Genomic DNA, 22953 nt, shown 5'->3' with positions numbered 1-22953 from the left:
GAGCAGATCACTCTGCAATAGGTAAAACTCTTTTTGTGCCTTTACAAGAGCTTATCTTATTTTAACAGGAGAAAAAAAAATCTTAGATCAGAAAACACAGGAAAACCAAATTAAACTCTGTAATCCATTTCTGAAAAGTCTGGTTATTAATAAAAGATTCTAAAGATATCTTTATTTCTGTTCACATATTATTTCCTACTTGTAAGCCCTAAGAGTTGATAATATTTTTATACTCAGAAGAAAGGATATAGCTTGAACCATTTGCTCCAAGATTATTTGACCTCCAACAAAATATCGTACAGATGATTATTTTACCATTTTTAGTCTATTGAATCATGAGTTTGGGCAGCAATAATGTATTTATTACCTTGAGTCACTGGCATGCAGATCGGTTCCAAAGGGCTGGTGGCAGCTTCTGATCCTTCTGGCATTTGGAATGAAGATCCCTGCAACAGGGAAAAAAGAGGGTTGTCTGTTGATATTCAACTCAACCATCATCTGGACTGGAGTGAACCTGAAAAGATCTACAGGGCATGGTCCCTTCCCCACCCCGCTCTCTGTGTGGCTGCTTTTCCTACTTGCCGTCAATGTACCAAAGAGAAACTCTATGGACAGTACCTGCTGCTGGTCCGTCTGGCTCACCACAGCTTCATAGGGAGGCGGGGGTTCCAGGGGACAGAACACTTCCACGCCTTTGATTCGCGCTCCGTAGATATGCGGCAGTGGTATAACATCAGGACCAACCATCCTAGGAAGAGCATCCTGGCATCAGGAAGCATGTCTGGCCATCTGATGGTAGAGGCTCTAGCATACTGGCCTTTACCTCTAGAGGGTTATCCACTGACAATGGGGAAAATCACTCGCCGCTCCATGCTACAACCTCCTGGTCCAGGAGCAGGGGAATAACCTAAGCTGCTCTCTGATGGAGTGCCCAGGATTCTTAGGCAAGTGACAACATAGAAAATGCAATACCATCATTCCTTTTAAATTTGCTACTCAAAAAGCAAACAACAATCCACAAGAGACAGAAAGCGAATTAGTGGTTGCACAGGGGCTTGGGGAAAGGGGGGAACGGGGAGTGACCACTTAATGGGTACGGGGGTCTCCTTGGAGGTGAGGAAAATGCTTTAGAACTAGACGGAAGTGATGGTTGCACCATATTGTGAATGTACTAAATGCCACTGAATTGTACACTTTCAAAAGGTTAATTTCATGTTATGTGAATTTTACCTCAATAAAAAAAAACAACAACTAAGGATTCAGGGAAACTCAATTATTTGTTACATTAGTACATGACAAAAGTTTCTTGCCTGGGTTTCCCTCATGTCTGATTCATGGTAGAAACTCACTATTTGTTAAATAAATGTTTGAAATAATGAATACATTTTTCAAAAAAAAGTGAACAACATCACAGCTCAGAGACAAAGCAGCAATGCTGCAGGAGGAATCACAGAGTGCCTCTTCCTAAAGGTGGTCATTCAACAAACACTGATGGAGCGCTTGCTGTAGCTGTGGCTGTTGGCCTGTGGGTGAGAGACCTTTGATAGCAAAAAATAAAAACAAAAAACCCACAAGATTTTCCACACGCATTCACAGAAGGTTACACACACACACAAATTATCTAGATAACAAAGAACCTAAATTTGAAAACGCCAGTTAAAAATACGTGAAAGTTTGTACCTTATGACAAAACTTCCAGTTATAAAATACATGCAGATAAGTCCTGGGGATGTAATGCATGGCATGGTGACTATGGTTAATAATACTGCATGGTGTATTTGAAAGTTGTTAAGAGAGTAGGTCGTACAAGTTCTCATCACAAGAAAAGAAAAATCTTGTAACTATATGTAGTGATGGGTTAACTAGATTTATTGTGGTGATCATTTTACAATATATACAAGCGTTAAATCATTACTTGTTTACCTGTAACTAATACAATGTTATATGTCAATTATATCACAATTTAAAAAATACACAGAAGACCATAAATAACTGTACTCAGGCCATGAAGTGTTGGAGAATGAAAAAAAAGATAATAGCAAAAGTTTAACATTTGTTCTTGAAATGCAAAAATGGACATAAACTAAAGGAGATTGATGAAAAGACAAATTCTGGGGCCAGCTGCCTACAAGGGACTGCTTTTGTTTTGTTTTGTTTTAGAAAGGTGCTCTCTGCATTTATGCTTGTTTCATTTGTGCCCATTTACAAAAATGCAATTGGTGGAAGAAAAAAATTGAAAAAGATGTGATATTCTGTCTTCCTAACAATAAAACTTCTGGAATTCTGGGATTTAGAAGGATGAGACTCCTACAGCCTGAATGAAAAAGTGAGAAAGTGCTCCCCTTTTTTCCTGCATCTTTATTCATAAACAAGACTCTCAGCTCGTGCTTGACCTCAGAGGGAAGGAGAAGGTCATGTGCTGACACTCCAGGCAGGGATGTGTGCAGGCTGAGCACATCTGAGGAGAGGCACCTGCAGGAATGGTCCCTCCCTAGCCTGGCTGGGAGGGGTTCTGGTAAAGTCATCAAGAAAGGGATATTCTTGTCCCTTAGAGGAGGACTTGCCCACGGGTTTCACGCCAGCTCTCCATTCCAGCTGAAGCTGTTTAAGAACTATAAACACCAAGTGACTCCAGGAATACAGAGCCTTCGTGGACCTGACTTTGAAGATTTTCCTGACCAATGAACAAGGCAACTTGTTTTACTCACTGAGACCTATGCACTCCTTCCTCCGGCTCCAGAGGGCCAATCTTTAATCCCTAATTAGCATAATTCTGTGAGCATCTTTCTGGCACTTACAAACCCTTGCCTGTCCCCCCTCACCCAACTCCCCATGCGTTTCTTCACTGCAGTGCCCTTGCCTGGGAAGTTCATCCCCCAGCTTTGCTCGTTAGCTCTGGTGCTGTATATTTCATGTTCCCAACCCACTGGCTATCTGTGTGTTCCTGTAGAAGAGAGAGGGCTTGCTTAGGGCCAAGAAGTGGGAGGAACGGGCTCCACTTTAGATCCCAAACTACTACAGAATCTCTTCAAGAAGGAAAACTGGGGGGAGAAAGGGGGTACACTTTATCTAAATTGGCTGCAAAATGAATGGCTTCTATGGTGGTTATTACAATGACCAGCAAAACCTCATTTAGATGGAAGATGCTGCTAGAGTTGATGTAGAAGGAAAGTTCCTTTCCTATTAAGCAACTTTTCCTTATTTGTACCGCTTTTGGGTAAATAAGGACCCATGGAGGGAAATAGGTCTGTTTGCTACAGGTTTTGTTCGTGATCCCTTATGGTACTCAACCCAGCTATAGAGGAGAATCACCCAGGAGGGTTCCTAAACTGGGCATGGCCCAGGCCTTACCTCTAGAAGCTCTGCCCTAGTTGCCTGTGGTGGGGCCCAGGTATCTGTATGCTGTCAGTGCTCCCAGGCGGTTCCAAGGCACAGCCAAGACTGAGACCACTGCTAAGCGAAATGGATTATGGTGGCTGAAATCAAAACCCTGTTATATCTGGGAAAGGTGATCTAACTTTTACTGAAAATGAGTGTCTTTAGAAAACTGTTGCCTGATAAGGTAGGGGTAAGATTAAGGGCTAAATGTTTCTTAAGAGTAAGAAACATGCCAAGAACACCTGAAACCATGCAACTAACAATGGTAGAGCACTGTCTAAGCTTTTGTTTTTAGAAAGATCTTTTTAGCCCATTATCTCATAGCAATCCTCTCAGGAGTCACGTGACAAGGCAAGTGAATGAGGAAACTGAGGCTCAGAAATGGTAAGAGATCCACCCAAGGTGACCCTTTTAAGAGACTCCAGAGCCTGGGCTTATTCAAATTCATCCCAAAGTCTCTAGGAAACCTTCGCTGATTCATGCCCATGAGATCTGAAGATGAACAGGAAACCCAAACAGATCATGCAAAATACGTTCTGCTTTGATGCTACAAATAGGCCCTGAGAACTTATCCGAGGCTGATGGAGCAACTAATATGACCTTGACCAAAGAACGATCCTCCTCTGTGTGCTGAGAAAGCTTGGCCCTTCCATGGGGCACATGTTGGTAGGGGTGTGGGAGTGGGGAGTGAGGCAGGGTCACCCAGCCCAACAGCTGAGCACAGAGTCAAGCAAGAGTCCAGGGCAACAAACTCAGCTCCACTTGAGTTTGGGTTTTGAAGTTCATTTGTAAAGGAATTGGGTGGGCCTTGTTGCTTTCACCTTTAAGGAATGCCCAGGTCAACCTGGCTCCCATGCGCTCATCTTCAGTTTTCTCTAGCAGGTAACATCCCCACAGTATAACCAGGTCCACATTCACGAAATAGGTTGGAGACTTTCCTTTTTGACTCCTGGCTCAAGCCAATTTCTGAGACTGGGGGACTCCCTGGAGTAGAGGAGATGGGGTACACAGCCCCCTCCTGTACTTACAAATTGATTCACAAAGTAGACAACCATCTTTGGATAGAAGCCTTGACTGCAATCAGGCTTCTATTTATGAGAGTAACTTGAGAAGCCCTTTTTCAAGGAGATACCAATGCATGAAATGGTTGTATTTATAGAAGTTAAATAAATAAACCTCTTCTGAGAGGTCCTAATATCTTACAGGAAAAGGGGAGCCTGTATTGCGTGAAAACTCTTAACATAACTGATTGTGGAAATATTAATGAAAACATCTGTTAATATTCTTGCCTGCCTGCTTATAAGAAAGAAAATTACCAATTGGGGTTAAACAGCTAGTGTCTCTGATGTTGATTTATACTGAGAATCTAGCAAAGTCAGTCAAATTTAAAAATATCTCTGATAGAATATGTATCTAAAGGTGAATAAATTTAGCCATTTAAAAAAGGAGAGTGGGCAAGGGGCGGGGGGGAGACAGGGGCATGGGATTAAGAGACACAAACCACTATGTATAAAATAGATAAGCAACACAAAATATTGTACAGCACAGAGAAATATAGCCATTGTTTTGTAATAACTTTAAATGGAATATAACTATAAAAATATTGAATCACTATGTTGTACACCTGAAACTAATATAATATTGTAAATCAACTACAATTTTAAAAATATACATAAAATGTTAAAAAAAAAAAAGAAAGTGGGCTGCACTCAGATATTGGTAGAATTTTAGAAAATGAGGCTATTTGCCCAATGGAGATATGAGCTAGTGCTCCAGGTATATACTTTAGGCCAAGCATTCTTTTTCTCTCAAGGGTGTTCTGCATAACCCCCTCCCCCATGTTCCTCTGGGAAGTTCTGGTTGGTAGAGCCCTTGATGAAAAGCTTGTCTGTCTTCTTCCAACTCAGATTTGGCCAGGGGCTGGCTCAGAGCTCAGAGGGGCTACTCCAGGGATGCACCCAGATCCTCAAAGACCCACAGGGATAAGCATGACTATGGAGGTGCAGAGAAGAGAAAGGAAAGAGGGAAGAAGGGCGGGGGATCCCACAGGTCAGCACTACTTCTCAACCCACATGAGTTACTTTCCCTTTCTGCCACAGCATGAAATTAAATGTCTGTTGCCTCCTCTTAGGTCAACCAAGTGCTCACCCACACCCTCACAGAGCCAAGGAACTCTTCTTGAAGAGGGCATTTCTCTCCCCAGCCATGAAGTAACAGGCACGTTTACTGTCCTTCAATGTGCACTCTGCAGACAGCCTGAGACTGGGCTACGTTTTTAGCAAACGTGTCCTATGGTACACAAAGAATATGTGTTTTGTTGCTATGTCCCCCTGGCCTCTGTAATTCTTGGCTCATTTCCTAAAAGACTAGTGAAGCCATCCTGGCCCCTGAAGCTTCGAAATTCCAGCCCACCAGTCTCTGTACAACAGGGAGGCTGAGCTGTCCCCCAGGCCCTCTGTCCAGCCAGCTGACGTCCCTTCCAGATTTGTGGTCATCTCTTATTTCCGCCGAGGTGGGTGGGCAGGGGAGGGGCTAGAGTGGGGTTTAGATACGATTCTGAGGGACAAGTCAGGAAGATAACCCATTGAAAAGAACATTCACAGTGTCTGGGTGGGAGCTCCCACTGATGACCCCTTTCAAAATGACATGCGGCTGCCGTGAGCACTAGCAAATGGATTTCCAAAAACCCCAAGCCTGACACCAAATTTGTTTGACAGCTCTCCACAGGTACCTCAGGGTTAAAAAGTAGAAATTCCAGGCCCTCTCAACAGCAAGGGAAAGACACTAGTCTTTCTTGTAGAATTCAGAGATTTGCTTTTTAGAAGTTTAAATGTAGGGTTGCTTTAGCCTTTAAATTCGGACTAAGATCATCACTTCATCCTGGAAGCCAACCCTGACCAGCTGACTCTTCCTTCAAGCCCTCTGCAGCCCACTCACCAGTCTAGGTTAAGTAGTCCTCCTCTTGCACTCAGAATCTCCCTTTTGAGTACTGCTGTGATCCTTTCAACACTCATTTTTAATGACCTAGACTGTGAGCTCCTTGATAGGGGGAGGAAGTTGGTATGACTCATTTTGAATTCCAATAACCCAGCACAGTGACTAGTAAGCAGCAGAGGATGGACTAAATGTTTGTTGAATGAATAAATGAAGTCATTCTTCAGAACGGTACAATTCTAGAAGTGGCTAACAACCAAATGAATGCATGCAGCGCTTCATTCTACAAATGATGATTTCTGAGATTTAAGAAACAGACGATCAAATTTCGAGCTAGAATTTGAAAAAGGAGAATAAACACGGTATCTATTTTTTTTCTAGACCAAGGAGATGTAATTAATAATTAATCTTTTTTTAATGGCTGGGAAGAATTTCATGATTTGAGGACCTACTGATGGTTTACAATGAATATCGATTTGGCCCGAGTGAGAGCGTTTCCAGGGCAACAGCAGTTTTCAATCATGTCAAATTACAGCAGTTATCTCACTGGGTGTCAGTTTTCTTAAGAAGCTAATTGAAATTGAAAAACTATATCCTTAGGTCAAGGTTTGACTTTTCTTTGGTTTCATGCAATTTGTCAGACCAAAAAAGAGAGAGAAAAACCGGACGATCCTGGAAAATAATACGATGTCTAGATTTTGGAGAGAAGTCAGAGCCCATGCTGTGAGTTCTGGAGACCCTTGGGCCTCAAAACTGAGAGCAGCCCAGAGACCTGGGCAGGGGTATGTAGGGAGGATACCTGCGGTTCGTCCGGGGTGTGCATGAGTAAAACGTGGCGAAATAGGAAGGGGGAGGCACTGGCGGCACAAAGTCTTCAGGGTCTGGGATGCGTCTGTGTTCCTCCACTTCTTCCACAGAAATCTGGGATTCATCCTAATTAAACAGCACCTCGGTTAGTCAACAGCCTTCACTACAAAGGCTCGGGGAGAAAAGCAACGGATGACACAAAAAGGTCCGAGGGTGGGATCGGTGGAGTCACAGACACCCTGCCACCTTGCGTGGACTTACGATGCAGGATCTTCTGGCTGCAAAGATCTGAAGGTAGCGAAGGGCAGCTGCTACCAAGCAGACGGTGGTCGTCAGGGCATTCAAGGCACATAGGGCGAAAAGGACTTTCTGGAACCAGGAAACAATGACGCACCTGAGTACCTCAAAACTGAGGACCAGAATGCAACATAAAAACTTTAAAAAATAATAATAATACTGCCCCAAGGAAGACAATTCCCATGAGAAAATGCATGTAAACGACTTAGATGGTGTTCGGCTCATGCTAGGTGCCAAACAAACGCTGGTTATTATTAACACTGTCATGCAATAGTGTGTACTTCTTAATTTTAAAAAACTTATCTTAGAAGCTTCCTGTCCCGGGCAGACCTGGTATTACCATATTTCTTTTTGCATCAGAATCCTGTCTGGAAATATCCCTTCCAGGAAAGTACTGAATTTCTCTTCTGAAGTCGGTATCCCCAGTGATAGCAAATCCCAACCTCCCCCCTCCCACAGACTTCCACCAGGACAGCACACTGCTTAATTCCGTGGCCACTGATTCTATTTCAGGAGCCACTGGCAGAGCTGGCCCAGGCACCCAAAGAGGACAACACAGGGGGCAGGCTGGCCCGAGTGTCAACAGGGCTTGTCTCCTCTAAACACATGTCTCAAAATAGCAGCAAAGCCAATTCCAAAAGTTGCTGTTGCCACAGTCCTGGCTGCTTAGCGGGGCTTTCCCCAAGCAAAGTCCTGGCTCAGAAAGTTTGGGAGTGACTCAGCTACCAAAAATCCAGAAGCCAAAGAAAGAAGGCCATTTTCACATCCTCCAAAACTCAGAGAGCTGACAGCTTCTCTCTCTTTGCTTAGAGACTCCTCTTCCCCACAAGAAAATAAACCCAAAACAAAGATCTAAAGAAAGCCATCAGTGATGGACCATCCAAAAGCTAATATCTCAGGGTTCACCAACTGAGCTTGTCACTCACTGGGCTAACAGACCTGAAGTCAGGACATGATTTTTATCCAATTCCCTAATAAAGGTTAATTTTGTATTTCTCTTCAGCTGGTATCATTTGTTTTTCATCTCTTTTGCTTAGTGTAGTTGCGGCCTATTAAACAAGAGGTAGTGTCTTGAATTTCTCTTGTATTTTCTGGCCAATACATCTCCTTAGTCTATGTGTTTTAGAACGGCAGCACTCAACAGCCTACAGGATTCATTTAAGCCAACAAAGGAGCATTAGAACAATAACAAATGGGCATGGACTTTAGAGGTTCTGCTAAAACTACATCTTATATGTGTAGCTACATCATGGGTGTGTATGTGTGCATATGTGTGCATGTATATGTATATGTAAATTCACATACATACACATATACATGTGTATGCATTTAGGCTCCTTTACATTTTTTACTAGCTTGTAATTCTTGAGCACAAAGAAGCTATCCATTCATAACTTAAGAGAAACACAATAATCTCTGGGTTCTCAATTCTGTCTCTAGGTCACTGATAAGGAGTCTCTCATATCTGCTTTTAGCAGGATTATTTGAAGGAGGTAAAAGAGGAGGAATATTTCAGGGAGCTTTGCCTTCCTTGGGGTCTCTGTGGTGTAGTTACTGGTGGGAGGTGGAATCTATTCCAGATACCTTGAGTAGAAGGTGAACAGCACTACAAGGCTGAACTGGGAAGAGTTTCAAGGCATTTTCTTTGTCTGTGCATTTGGCTGGTTGAAATTCTTCACAACAGAAGCAAATCTTGCCTTCACCTAAGTCCACCTTAAGGGGAAAAGGCAGAACAACAATTTAATTATTAAGTAAAAATACACAGGCCACACCATGGAACACCAATCCTACAGAATGAGATATGGCAGGGTTCAGTGTCAGGCAACGTCTACGTGAGTCAGGACAGCCTAGGGTATGCTGTGGTAACAACCAGCCCCAAAATTTCAGTGGCTTAATCAACCAAGGTTATTTCTTGACTATGCTACATGTCCACTGCAGGTCAGCAGAGGGCTTTGCTCATCATATTCCTTAGGGACCGAAGTTGATAGAGCATCCACTATCTGAGGATTGAGAGTCACTATGCTAGAGACATGGAGAGCACATGATGAATTGCACATTGGCACTTAAAGCAGGTTTACAAGGTAAAAGGTAGGACACTCAGTTAAATTTGAATTCAGATAAACAGGTCATTCCTTAGGGTCAGTATGTCCCAAATATTGCATGAGATATGTTTATAGTAAAAAACTATTACTCTATTTGAATGAAATTCAAATTAATTTGGTGTCCTGTGTTTTCACTTGCTAAATCTGGTCACCCTAGCTTAAATCTTCCTCTTGGAAATGACACTCATCACATGAGCTCAATTTCACTTCCAAAGTAAATCACATGGCTCCACTTAATCCAAGAGGGCAAGGAAGTTCAATCTACCATGTGCCTGGAAGAAGCACAAGGTATATTTGGTGAACAGTAGCCCTAAACCATGTAGGCTTAAGCAGATCTCTTAGTTCACATCTTCAGTGTGTTCATAGATTCTAGTAGAAGTTTTCTTTTCTCTATTTGAAGTGATACCATTACTGATGAGTAATCTCATATATTTTTAGTGAGATGCTTTGCAAACTTTGGGTCACTTTTCCAAGTTTCCGTTGAGTCAGGTTGGGAACATATGTACTAGCTGATTTGGGCTAATAAGACCCATAATTTGGGAGCAAAGGTTCATTCTTACTTGCTCTGCAGCTTGAGCTGTTAAAGTTGGCTATTCTATTTTGGCTAAAAAGAAAGGCCACACCTCTTTCATACTTGTTAAATTAAATAGGCAGCTTTGACTTCACTAGCTGCAAAATTCTTCAGGAATCTTTAAGAATGACTGAACATTTACAATGCTTTTGTTGCTTAACAGAAAAAAAAAAGCCTTTTTTCTCATTGAATTAAGATTCTTACCCTCTAGTCATATGGAAAATTTCATGGTATTTTCCATATTAGGAGGAAACTTAGTTCCTTCTAATATAAGTTGACTAGGAAGCCAAAGGGAAAAATTTGTACCACTGGATTACACAATTTTTGGTTTGGTTTTCTTTTTCTTTCTTTTTTTTTTTTAAACATCTTTATTGGAGTATAATTGCTTTACAATGGTGTGTTAGTTTCTGCTTTATAACAAAGTGAATCAGTTATACATATACATATGTTCCCATATCTCTTCCCTCTTGCATCTCCCTCCCTCCCACCCTCCCTATCCCACCCCTCTAGGTGGTCACAAAGCATCGAGCTGATCTCCCTGTGCTATGCGGCTGCTTCCCACTAGCTATCTATTTTACATTTGGTAGTGTATATATGCCCATGCCACTCTCTCACCCTGTCACATCTTACCCCTCCCCCTCCCCATATCCTCAATTCCATTCTCTAGTAGGTCTGTGTCTTTATTCCCGTCTTGCCACTAGGTTCTTCATGACCTTTTTTTTTTTTCCTTAGATTCCATATATATGTGTTAGCATACTGTATTTGTTTTTCTCTTTCTGACTTACTTCACTCTGTATGACAGACTCTAACTCCATCCACCTCACTACAAATACCTCCATTTCATTTCTTTTTATGGCTGAGTAATATTCCATTGTATATATGTGCCACATCTTCTTTATCCATTCATCCGATGATGGACACTTAGGTTGCTTCCATGTTTTCTTTTGAACTGCAATTTACATACACAAATCATAAGCATACCACTCAAGGAATTTAGAGCCATGCATACATCTCTGTAACCCAAACCCTTAACAACATACAGAACATACCATCACCAGAGAAAATTCCTTCATGTCCCTTCCTATTGATCCCTGCCCATACCCTCCAAAGAGACAACCACTGTTTGGATATTTTTTCCATATAGATTAGTTTTGCCTCTTCCAGAATTCCATGAATCCTAGAACATTTTTTATTCCTTGTCCTTAAATCATGTTGAAAGGGATGCATTACTAAAATAAACACTGATGCCCAGATTTTATATAAATTTTGCCTCTGATACAAAGAATTACAACTAGAGTTACCTCGATGGCCTCCATAATCTATCAATTCACAACCACTTTGGTTTCTGTCTTTTCCTGGTTTGTCCACAGAGATTGTTATCTCAGCAACGGCCCCACACCTAGATCCACGACTCCACACACAAAGGCACAAGGCTGTTTCTATCTGAATTTTTCTTTCATTGTCTCACATTTTTGAAGGTACATCCTGCTGCTAATATCTAGATTCTTGGCTTCTAAAGGAAAACTACTGTGGCCATTCAGACAGGACTTCCCTAGGCAGGTGGGAACTATTCTTTCCCCTCAGGGATCGCTGACTTTCTCTTGGCTGCTCTTCCATAGTTAATAATATCCTTACACCAGGCTAAATTCAGAAGGTAAATATTACTCCCAATGGGCTTCCTCCTTGAAAGTCTCCTGCTGAGAACTTCCTGTTTTAATACTAACAGCATTATTTAGTATAACAAAGAAGCAGTTAATAGAGATGATTCATTCTTCTCATGTCTCCATTCTGTTCATGTACACAAGGCCCTCTCTCACCAAGCAGGAACCAAGCTCACATTTTTCAACACGACACAGGGCAATTTCCATTTCTTATATTGTATAAGCCTCAAGATCTTACCTGAGGACTTCACCTCCCTTAAGTAAGACTAGGTGTCATCTTACAAAGTACTCCCTTCCCACATGAGTCCATTCTTAATCCAAGGCATTATTTTAAGACAGAAACCAATCCTGTGTGGGCTGCACATACACGGCTGCATTAGTCACACAACACCGGACATCCAAATACACAGAAACCTCAGCTCTCTCTCTGGAAACTTTGGATGGCAAAATTTTCCAGATAAGTGATAATTAATCCCTTTAAACAAAGGATCTTATCTGAAAGTTAATCATTATGCAAACAATAATGAATATCTATCACTGTGCCCAGCTGATATAGGAAAGCCCTGAGGCTTCGTACAAGATGATTCTAGGCAACCGTGCCTTTGGTGTTCCTGATCCTTCACCTGCCTTCTTAATCCCATCTCTGCCCAATATTTCTGAAAACGTATTCTAACTTCTCTTCAATGTCTTTAATCATCTGCAAACAACCCTGTTCAAATCTCCCCATTCTTAAATGAAAAACATCCCTCTTTCATACTTGATACTATTACCTGAAGCTGTCAGATCCTCTCCTTCCTCCCATCATCAATCACTATTACGGCTCTCTATCTTAGCTGCACATTAGAATCTTCTGGGAAGTTTTCCCAAAAATGACGATGCCATCTTTAGCAACTAGGGAACTGCAAATTAAAGTAACGATGAGATCTCGACTTAGCCCCATCAGACTGGCCAAAAATTAGAGAGTAACACTTGCTGTAGGTAGAGGGTTACTGGTAGAAATGGAAGTTAAAGCTCTTTAATAAAGGAACTGTCCATACATTTTAAATTAAATATACTTATTCCCAACCACTTCGGAAAACTGTTGAGCAGTTTCTTTTAAAGTTAGACATACATTTACCACATGACCCAGCAATTCCATACTTATGTATTTACTCAAGAGAAATGAAAACAGGCCCCCCAAAAAACATTATACAAAAATGTTCACAACAGCTTTGTTCATAACACCCCCAAACTGGAAACAACCCAAACGTCCATCAACAGGAGAACTGATAAAACAAATTGTGCTATTTTTATACAATGAAATATTGCCCTGATTTAAAAAAAAGAGAGAGAGAAGAAGAGCAGACAACTGATATGACCCAAAAACATGGATGAATCGCAAAGACATCATGCTGAGCTAAATCAGTCAGACACAAAAAGGTACCACATGACTCCACCTGCATGAAGTTCAAGAACAGGCAAAACTAATCTATGGTGAAAGAAACTGGAACAGTGGTTGCCTATGAGAGAGTTGAGACTGCCTGAAAGAAGACAGCAAATAACTTTCTAAAGTGATAAAAATGCTCTAGATTTTGTCTGGGTGTATACATGAGTGTATTTGTCATGATGAATGTATACTTTGGTCAAAACTTAATGAACTGCACACTTGAGATCTGGTCATTTAGCTATAGATTTTATCTGTTTTTTAAAAAATGGATAGAATCATCAAATGGTTGAATGTGCTCTAAAAAACAAAATGAGACAAACAGAAGAACAATCCTTGTCCTGGGAGCCTACTCCGCTTAGGTCACAGCCCCGATGGAGATCTGCAGAATAGTATTCATAGCAGCACTGCTTCTGTCTGTCAAAACCCAAACCACAACGGACAACAAGAAAATAGAGAACTGACTTGTTCAAAGGAAAAAAGGATGTTAGAGCTGTACCTAATACATCTTTAAGTGAGAAAAACAATATGCAGGGAAGTGGATACAAAAGATCCCATTTCTGAAGAATAAGTCGTGAATAACCCCACCCCATACACATCTACGTAAGGTTACATGAGCATGAAACATGAAAGGAAATCCCCCAGCTTGTTACTGTGGATTCAGGGTGACTGGTGTGGATGGCGAGGCAAAGAGGGAAGGAGAGCATCCCTTCCTCAGAAAGACTCCACTTGCCAAATACGTTCCCTAATGAAAAACAATTATGATATGATCCTGTTGATGAAAAATTAGGTGTGTTTTTATCCATCAAGACATGCAAAAAACCTGTCAAATGGTTAACTATGATGTCCCCAAATAGTGAGATTTCAAATGATTTTTAAGTTCCATCCTACACTTTTATGGCTTGTCCAATTATATAATCAGAAACAATCCCAGAGTTGGTTTTGTGGTGGGAAAACTTTTTAATTAAAAATACACTTTAAAACCTAAAAAAATACTGATGCCGAGACCCCCCACTCCAGGGCAGTTGAGAATCTCTGAGTATGGGGCCCAAGTTTGGGTATTCTTTAAAAAGTTCCCCCAGGTGATTCTAACAGGGAGTCAGGGTGGAGAAGCACAGAATTTCTCAGAAAAGTCAACCATATAGACCCTTACGCCTTGTAATCTGGCTTCTGTTTGTTCCAGAGCCAACAGTGATCTAACCACTCAGGCTAACTAACTACTAACTAACCACTGCCCTTGGAATCCTCTCTTCTCCTGGCTTCGACCCACTCCCTTTATTTATTTATTGCTCAAGGCCCATCTCAAATACCTAGGTTCCAGGTATCCTTTTCCCGTCTTCCCAAGAGTAGAAGTCCTTCTTCTTTTGCACCCCCAGAGCGCTGTGTCTCACTCCGAGGGCTGATCACAGCCTCCCTTGCTTTGCAGTTGGGCATTTATTCATTCCCTCCACAAACACTGATCAAGCACCTGCCGTGGTTATCCCACTCGTCTTGCTACGTGATAAACGTCTAGGTCAGAAACGATGTCTGACTTTTCTTTCTACTATCTGCAGTTTCTAGCATGGGGTCTTGCATATAATAGATGCTACTCTTTTATCGAACTGTCTTTTAAAATATTATGACTTTTCACTTCTAGCCTGTGTCTGTTCTCTTTGCCCCTTCCAATTTTCTGTGTGATTAGTAACAGGAAGAACAAGCCTTGTTTAAAATTTATTTTCTGGGCACTCTATGTATGTAAAGAAGTCTGTGGGAGGTGCTGTTGAAAGCTCCCAAGAAAATACAGAGCCAGACACTGTCCTCAGGAAGATTCCAGACCAGTAGAAGAGAGAAGACAGGTATATGAATACCTTTAGCCCAAAAAAGGAAAGAGAAATGCTTCAGAGATGTACAGAGAGGAATTCTGGAAGATTACCTTCCCTGGGGATCAGGGACTATTTCCTTAAGAAGATCATCGTTGAATGAGGCTTTAAAAGGCTGACACCATTTGGATGAACAGGGAAGTAAGGGACAGGGAATGGTCGGGGGAGAGACAGCATTGTCAGAAACAGGAAAGTAGGGCAGGAGCCTGGGTAATGACATGCGGGCTTGGGCACCATTACAGAGAGTGTGAGCTGCTTCAGCAGGAGAGCAGGATGAGGGCAAATGATACAGGGCCTTAAAAACCAGAAAACATTGTGAGCCTGTGCTTCCAAAACTTACGCTTATTAAGCGAGGGAATGACAAAAATCAAAGAAACTGTGAAGGGTTGTTAAGAAAGAGTAATAGGTTTTTAGTGAGCCCAGGAGGAGCTTTCCTATCTGGGAAGGCCATGAGTTTCACTGCAAGGACCTGGTCACAGTGTTTTGAGAAACGTGGCAGCCTTCTTCACTTGCATCCTGCTGGTTTTGAAAGGGCGAGATTGCCATGGAACCAAGTTCCAAATAGATGAGGTTTACTACGACCTGTAAAGAGTCCACTTCTTTTGCTTTGTGCCACAGGGAGATATTTGTTACAGAAAAGTCCTCTTAAAAAGTTCAGAGATGGCCAACAATTCCACCTTCCAGACATATATTCCAGAGAACTGACCCATTGGCATGGCAGCATTGTTCACAATAGCCAAAAGGTAGAAAGAACCCAAGTGTCCTCCGATGGATGAAGGGTAAACAAAATGTGTCCTCTATATACAGTGGAATATTATCCAGCTTTAAAAAGGAAGGAAATTCTGACACCTACTACAACATGCGTACATATTGAGCATGTTATGCTAAGTGAAATAAGCAATTACTAAAAGACAAATACTGTATGATTCCACTTATATCTGGTAACAAGAGCAGTCAAATCCACAGCGTCAGAAAGAGTGGTTGCCAGAGGCCAGTGGGAGGAAGGGATGGGAAGTGTTCTAGAGATCAGTTGCATAACAATGTGAGTGTACTTAACACTACTGAATGGTTAAGATGGTAAATTTTTTGCTACGGGTATATTACTACAACAATTAAAAATCAGGAAAATAGAAATTGACATAGTACAGGTCCATAACCTCTTATCCACAATTCTGAAATCCAAAAAGCTCTGGAAACCAAAAATTCTGATTACATTCTGTTGTCCAGACTCCACTGGGATGCTACAGAATAAACAGTATATGCATCACATTTATCTTCTAAAAATTGGAAAAACTCTGAATGCTGAGACACACCTGGCCTCCAAAGGTTTCAGATAAAGGACTGTTGACCTAAATTCTGATAATATCCATTTTTCCTCTTTAGATGAGAGCAGATAGATATTGACTGTGGACAACTGATCCATCTATTCACTAACTAATGATGCATTTTATTACTGTGGTCCTGGGGTTCTTCTGGCTGGTCCCTGCTTTGGAAAAAAAAAAAATTGACAACCTGAGTAAAATACTTAGCAGGAAGTTCTTTGTTTTGTTTTCCCGCTTCCTTTTACCGACTTCAGGTTTCATTTTAAGATGCTGCCTGGCCCTGGGTGTTGCCAGCCACACGCTGGCACCCGGGAAAGCCGGGCAGGCCAGGGTCGGCCCAGGTGCACAGTGATGATTCAGAACCGCTTACCAGATCACACCTGGGCACACTGGACACGAACTGGGCCCCTTGGCAGCCTAGGATAAATCCGGCTAAATTCAGGAGGACACACACCACAGACAGCAGCACAAAGAGGTTCACCTGAAACAGCAAGAAAAGAGGCAGTTAGAAAAAAGACCGTGGCTAAATTCAGAGATAGTTTTGTCTGAGTAAAAAAACTCCTATTCTTTCCCTAGAGGAAACATTAAAAAAAGTCAGAACAATGTTTTTAATGTACAAACTTTTTTTTTCATTTTTTAGAATGTTTTAAATTGTGCTGAGGAATGCCCCTGACCCTCAAGTCTTCTCAATTTCAAGTCCCTATTTTTCTTGCTCTTTGCAAATGAGGGAGTTCTGTTAGCTGTACACTACCTTAAGCCATGGCTATTTCCTCCTTGAGCCACTGTTATTTTTTTTCCAACTTTTACAGGATCATGGTAACTAGACAAATGGAGAATTCTAGAATATAAGTGGAACCCAGGAAAATCAAGGAGCTCAGAGCCATTACCAGCCAGAAATCATAGTACGTGTGAAAATAAAGATGAGTCTTTTTTCAGTTCCAAACAGTGTTGGTACTAAAGAAACGGTGTGCAGTGATCTTCCACGTACTTGTATCCAAAGTTAAATATTACAAATATTACCCTAAATGATTAAGAATTGACAGAAATCAACCAAGAAGCTAGTATTTACTTAGTGCAAATTAGACACTACAAAGGCTTTTCAACCTGAGAACTCTGATTATTGTCAAAATCAAACCTTAATGTAAATATAAAAGATTGGAGCTAATGATTATCAGTGTTAGAACCAAGCATCATTTCAGGTAGCTGATATGTCAGAATTGGCTGGCAAATGAGTTCACACGTGAACTCTACTACAGAAAGCTCATCCTTTATTGCTGGTATTCCAAGAAGCGTGAAAGTATCTCCCCAGACCCAGGTTATGAGTCAATATTTCGTATCACATGATGCCACTTTTCTTAAGAGGAATTCCTCCTTCCTCTCCATGAGGAGCTTATGAATTATAAACACCAAGTGACTCCAGGAATCCAGACCCTTGCTGGACTTGACTGAAGACTCTTTCCTGACCGATGAACAAGGCGACTCGTTTTTCACTGAGGAATCTGGCTTCTGCTTCTCTCCTTTTTTGTTAATTGGTAAAAGGACTATGTACCCTGTCATCAAATCTTGAGGAAAAAGCTGGAAGCGGCTATTGTGTTACTGTTTCCCAGGCTAGATATTTCCATGTCTGTAGTACTTGACTTGCACTGTGCTCCCTTACAAGAGCCCCCTCTTGCACTGCCAAAGCTTTTGGGAAAATGAGAATGCATAATTGGCAAAAGACAGGACATGGTCTTCTAACATGGGCTTCTTTTATGCCCTGGCAGTTGCTACTCAAAGAGACCTAATACATCTGAAATATTCACACCCAGCAACACAATTATTGTTACTATCGGGAAGTCTTGAACTTGCCTTTAGAAATTTTTTTTAATGCAATATCAGATACCTTAAAATGAAAACATGGTTATAATCCTTATGCCTACCAGCCCACCACTAATCTTCATAACTGAAAATTAGCAGCATCAGACATAGAATGGGTGAGAGTCCATTACCCAACACTGGACCCCAAATCTCTCCATTAAAATCTTAAATCCAGCTCATCAAAGGACACCATTAAGAAATCAATACAGGATTTCCCTGGTGGTGCAGTGGTTAAGAATCTGCCTGCCAATGCAGGGGACACAGGTTCGAGCCCTGGTCTGGGAAGATCCCACATGCCGCAGAGCAACTAAGCCCGTGCGCCACAGCTACTGAGCCTGTGCTCTAGAGCCCACGTGCCACAACTACTGAAGCCCACGCGCTTAGAGCCTGTGCTCCGCAACAAGAGAAGCCACCGTAATGAGAAGCTCGTGCACCGCAACCAAGAGCAGCCCCCGCTCATGGCAACTAGAGAAAGCCTGCGCGCAGCAGCGAAGACCCAACGCAGCCAAAAATAAATAAATGAATAAATAAATAAATAAATAAATAAATAAATATATATATATATATAAAAGCTTTTTTTTTAAAAAAAAGGGTAGTTGCCTGTTTTGGGGAGGAGGCGTGGAGTGAGGGGATTGACTGGGAAGAGATAAGGGAATTTTCTTGAGTGATAAAAAAGTTCTATATCTTGTTTTGGATATTGGCTACATGGGTGTATCCAACTGTTAAAACTTAGCTAACTGAACACTTATGATCTGGGATTTATATAAATTATATTTAATATATATTTTTTAAATAAGGAAGAAAATCCTGAGTCCAGCTGCCAAGACAGGAGTGTGAGATCATATAGTGAATATGATCTACTTCTAAAATGTCAGAACAACAAAAACAAGATGAGAGAAGGCCCCAGGGATTCACTGTCTGGTGGGCTTGGCTTCTCTCCTACACTGGAGGGGCCGCTAATGAGAAGTTAAAACCACATCACCAGAATGCCACCCTGCAAACCCCAGAATGAGGACCTGGGCCAAGGCACAGAGGCTGTGTTCAAAATAGCCATGCACTGTTCCCCAAATTTATCCCTAAATTTGGCTTTTTTATTACTATTATTAAAACTCTGGCCAAACATTGGCCAAATGGTCATCTAATTACAGTAAGTCCCCTACATACAAATGAGTTCCGTTCGGAGAGCGTGTTGTTAAGTCCAATTTGTTCATAAGTCCAACAGAGTTAGCCTAGGTACCCAACTAACACAATCAGCTGTATGGTACTGTACTGTAATAGGTTTATAATACTTTTCACACAAATAATACATAAAAAACCAACCAACACAAAAAATAAAGACAACATTTTTAATCTTACAGTACAGTACCTTGAAAAGTACAGTATAACAGCTCGCATACAGGGGCTGGCATCAAGTGAACAGGCAAGAAGAGTTACTGACTGGAGGAGGCAGAGGAGGTGGGAGATGGTAGAGCTGAAGGATAGTCAGCAGTAGGAGATGGAGGGCAAGCTGCAATTTCACTCATGCCTGAATGCATGTTCGTATCTTTGAAAGTTCTCAACTTGAAGGTTCGTATGTAGGGGACTTACCGTACTCTAGCGTAGACCACTGTGGTATATATCAGACATGGCAGCTATTAGGATACCAAGCATATCTCTTTCAGAGGTTGGATCAGGCTCAACCGTACAAAATATTGGAGTTATAAGGGATTCAGGATATACAGGGACCTTCAGAATGGACCCCTCTGGCTTCTAGTTATAATGGTATAACATCCAGGACTCAAATATCCATCCGAACCATCACCAGATGGCATCCCCTTAAACAGAAGACAGTGAAATATCAGCTACTAGTGAAGAACATCATAGTCACAAAGCCCACACAGCTATACCTGGAAAAGGGAAGAATTTCTTATATTTTCTTCTATTGTCATCATCCTTGCCTTTAAAAAAATCATTGCAGGTGATTTGAGTTTCTCTTTGTGGAAGACATCTGAATTTGGGATCAGGCTTTCCCCTTGCTTGCTGTGATATCTTAGACAACCTCTATGAGACTTGCTCTTCTCATCTGTTAAAAAGGTCTATTGTCCTACTGGGAGAAAATATATGCAAATGATGCAACTGACAAGGGCTTAATTTCCAAAATAAACAAATAGCTCATACAACTCAACAACAACAAAATAACCCAGTTGAAAAATGAGCAGAAGACCTGAATTGACATTTCTCCAAAGAAGACATACAGATGGCCAACATACGCATGAAAAGATGCTCGACATTACTAATTATTAGAGAAATGCAAATCAAAACTACAATGGGGTACCACCTCACACCGGTCAGAATGGCCATCATCAAAAAGTCTACAAACAATAAATGCTAGAGAGGGTGTGGAGAAAAGGGAATCTTCCTGCATTGTCAGTGGGAATGTAAATTGGTGCAGCCACTATGGAAAACAGCATGGAGGTTCTTCAAAAAACTAAAAACAGTTGCCATATGATCCAGCAATGCCACTCCTGGGCATATTCTGGACAAAACTATAAATCGAAGAGATACACGCATCCCTATGTTCATAGCATCACTATTTACAATAGCCAAGACGTGGAAGCAACCTAAATGTCCATGGACAGATGAGTGGATAAAGAAGATGTGGTACATATATACAATAGAATATTACTCAGCCATAAGAAGAATGAAATAGAGCCATTTGCAGCAACATGGATAACCTAGAGATTACCATAAGTCAGAAGGAGAAAGACAAATACCATATGATATCCCTTATCTGTAGAATCTAAAATATGACACAGGGCTTCCCTGGTGGCTCAGTGGTTAAGAATCCGCCTGCCAATGCAGGGGACACAGGTTTGAGCCCTGGTCCAGGAAGATGCCACATGCCGCGGAGCAACTAAGCCCACACACCACAACTACTGAGCCTGCGCTCTAGAGCCCATGAGCCACGACTACTGAGCCCACGTGCCACAGTTACGGAAGCCTGCACGCCTAGAGCCTGTGCTCCGCAACAAGAGAAGCCACCGCAATGAGAAGCCCGCGCACCGCCATGAAGAGTAGTCCCCACTCCCCGCAACTAGAGAAAGCCCACAGCAGCAACGAAGGCCCAACGCAGTCAAAGACAAATAAATAAATTTATAAAATAAAATAAAATAAAGTGAAATAAAATATGACACAAATGAACTTACCTACAAAAGAGAAACAGACTCACAGACATAGAGAACAGAATTGTGGTTGCCAAGGGGGAGCGAGGGGGAGGGAGAGATGGATTGGGAATTTGGGATTAGCAGATGTAAACTCAATATTATACATGGAACGGATAAACAACAAGGCCCTACTGTATAGCACAGGGAACTATATTCAATATCCTATGATAAACCATAATGGAAAAGAATATGAAAAAGAATGTATATATATGTATAACTGAATCATTTTGCTGTACAGCAGAAATTAACACAACATTGTAAATCAACTATACTTCAACAAAATAGGTTAAAAAAAAAAAAAGGTCTATCATCCTAGGTACCTCCCAAGATTAATGAGAGACTCACACAAAATGATATATATGAAAATCTTCTGTATCCTGCAAAATGCTAGGCAACCAGTTTTACTATCACTAATAATAGGCATTTCCTCTTTAGGGGAGCAGCTTTTTATTATAAAATGAATTTCACTCGGTCTGATACCAGCACCTTGTATCTTACACTTGTGATGTACCTGAATTTGTGGCAGCTGGAAAGGATATATACAAACTGTAAGAATGATCTGTAGGTATATTGTTTCCAAAACTTTTCCATAATTCTTTCTGCGACCTGCTTTAGGAACTCACTCCACCACGCTGACCATTGTCACGTGTGCGGGGTGTCTCCTGTTGGTCCCTCCAGATCCTCTCTCTACTTTTCACTCCATCCCCTCCTCCCAGGGAGACTGACCCGCAGACCGTATCATTGGGGCTCCTTTGCCCTCTGGTGTCTGGTTTGGTTCAGGCAATGGGGAGGTCTGGCAGAAGATCCAAGGGAGGGAGGAGAGTGAGGCTGAGGTGTTATTCTCCTGGTTCCTTCTCTGCAGCCTCAGGATGGCTGTGTCCCTCATGAAAAGCCACAGGTCCTCTCAAGGTCTCAAGAGGTCCTCTGTACATGATCCCGACTTCCGGATTCTGACCACCGTTCTCCCGTCAGGACTAGGGATGGTAACAGCTTCACTGTCCCCTATACCCTGCACAGACCTTTGTGAACAGGCCCTTAATTAACTGCTTGTCAAGTTATAGTTTTTTTTTTTAATTAATTAATTTATTTATTTATTTTTGGTTGCATTGGGTCTTTGTTGCTGTGCGCGGGCTTTCTCTAGTTGCAGTGAGCGGGGGCTACGCTTCGTTGCGGTGCGCGGGCTTCTCATTGTGGTGGCTTCTCTTGCTGCGGAGCACAGGCTCTAGGTGCGCGGGCTTCAGTAGTTGTGGCTCGCGGGCTCTAGAGCGCAGGCTCAGTAGTTGTGGCTCACGGGCTTAAATGCTCCGCGGCATGTGGGATCTTCCCGGGCCAGGGCTTGAACCTGTGTCCCCTGCATTGGCAGGCGGGTTCTTAACCACTGCGCCACCAGGGAAGCCCAAGTTATAATTTTTTTGTCATCTGTGTTTTACCAAGACCTTGACTAATAACAACTTCTCTATAAAATTTTTCCTTACATTTAACCTATTTTTTTCTGCTCTTTAAGCCTAGCTCCTATTGTTCTCACTTCAATTTCAACAT

The 22953-nt window shown here is 41.7% G+C and overlaps 1 protein-coding gene across 4 annotated transcripts in view; it reads right to left on the bottom strand.

The window, feature by feature from the left end:
• Positions 1–22953, bottom strand: part of ENTREP1 (endosomal transmembrane epsin interactor 1) — a 61216-nt gene that overhangs the window by 7611 nt on the left and 30652 nt on the right. For all 4 annotated transcript variants that reach the window (XM_057548956.1, XM_057548957.1, XM_007182242.2 and 1 more), the window contains 6 exons: positions 16725–16835; positions 9001–9129; positions 7381–7488; positions 7112–7245; positions 619–748; positions 368–446 (listed from right to left, as the gene is read on the bottom strand). In XM_057548956.1, the coding sequence (XP_057404939.1) occupies positions 368–446; positions 619–748; positions 7112–7245; positions 7381–7488; positions 9001–9129; positions 16725–16835 (691 nt within the window). The remainder of the gene's footprint in view (positions 1–367; positions 447–618; positions 749–7111; positions 7246–7380; positions 7489–9000; positions 9130–16724; positions 16836–22953) is intronic.

Source organism: Balaenoptera acutorostrata, chromosome 6 (genome assembly GCF_949987535.1).
Source record: "Balaenoptera acutorostrata chromosome 6, mBalAcu1.1, whole genome shotgun sequence".
NCBI lineage: Eukaryota > Metazoa > Chordata > Mammalia > Artiodactyla > Balaenopteridae > Balaenoptera > Balaenoptera acutorostrata.
Note: the sequence above shows the minus strand (reverse complement) of the source record. Positions and strands in the feature narration are given on the sequence as shown.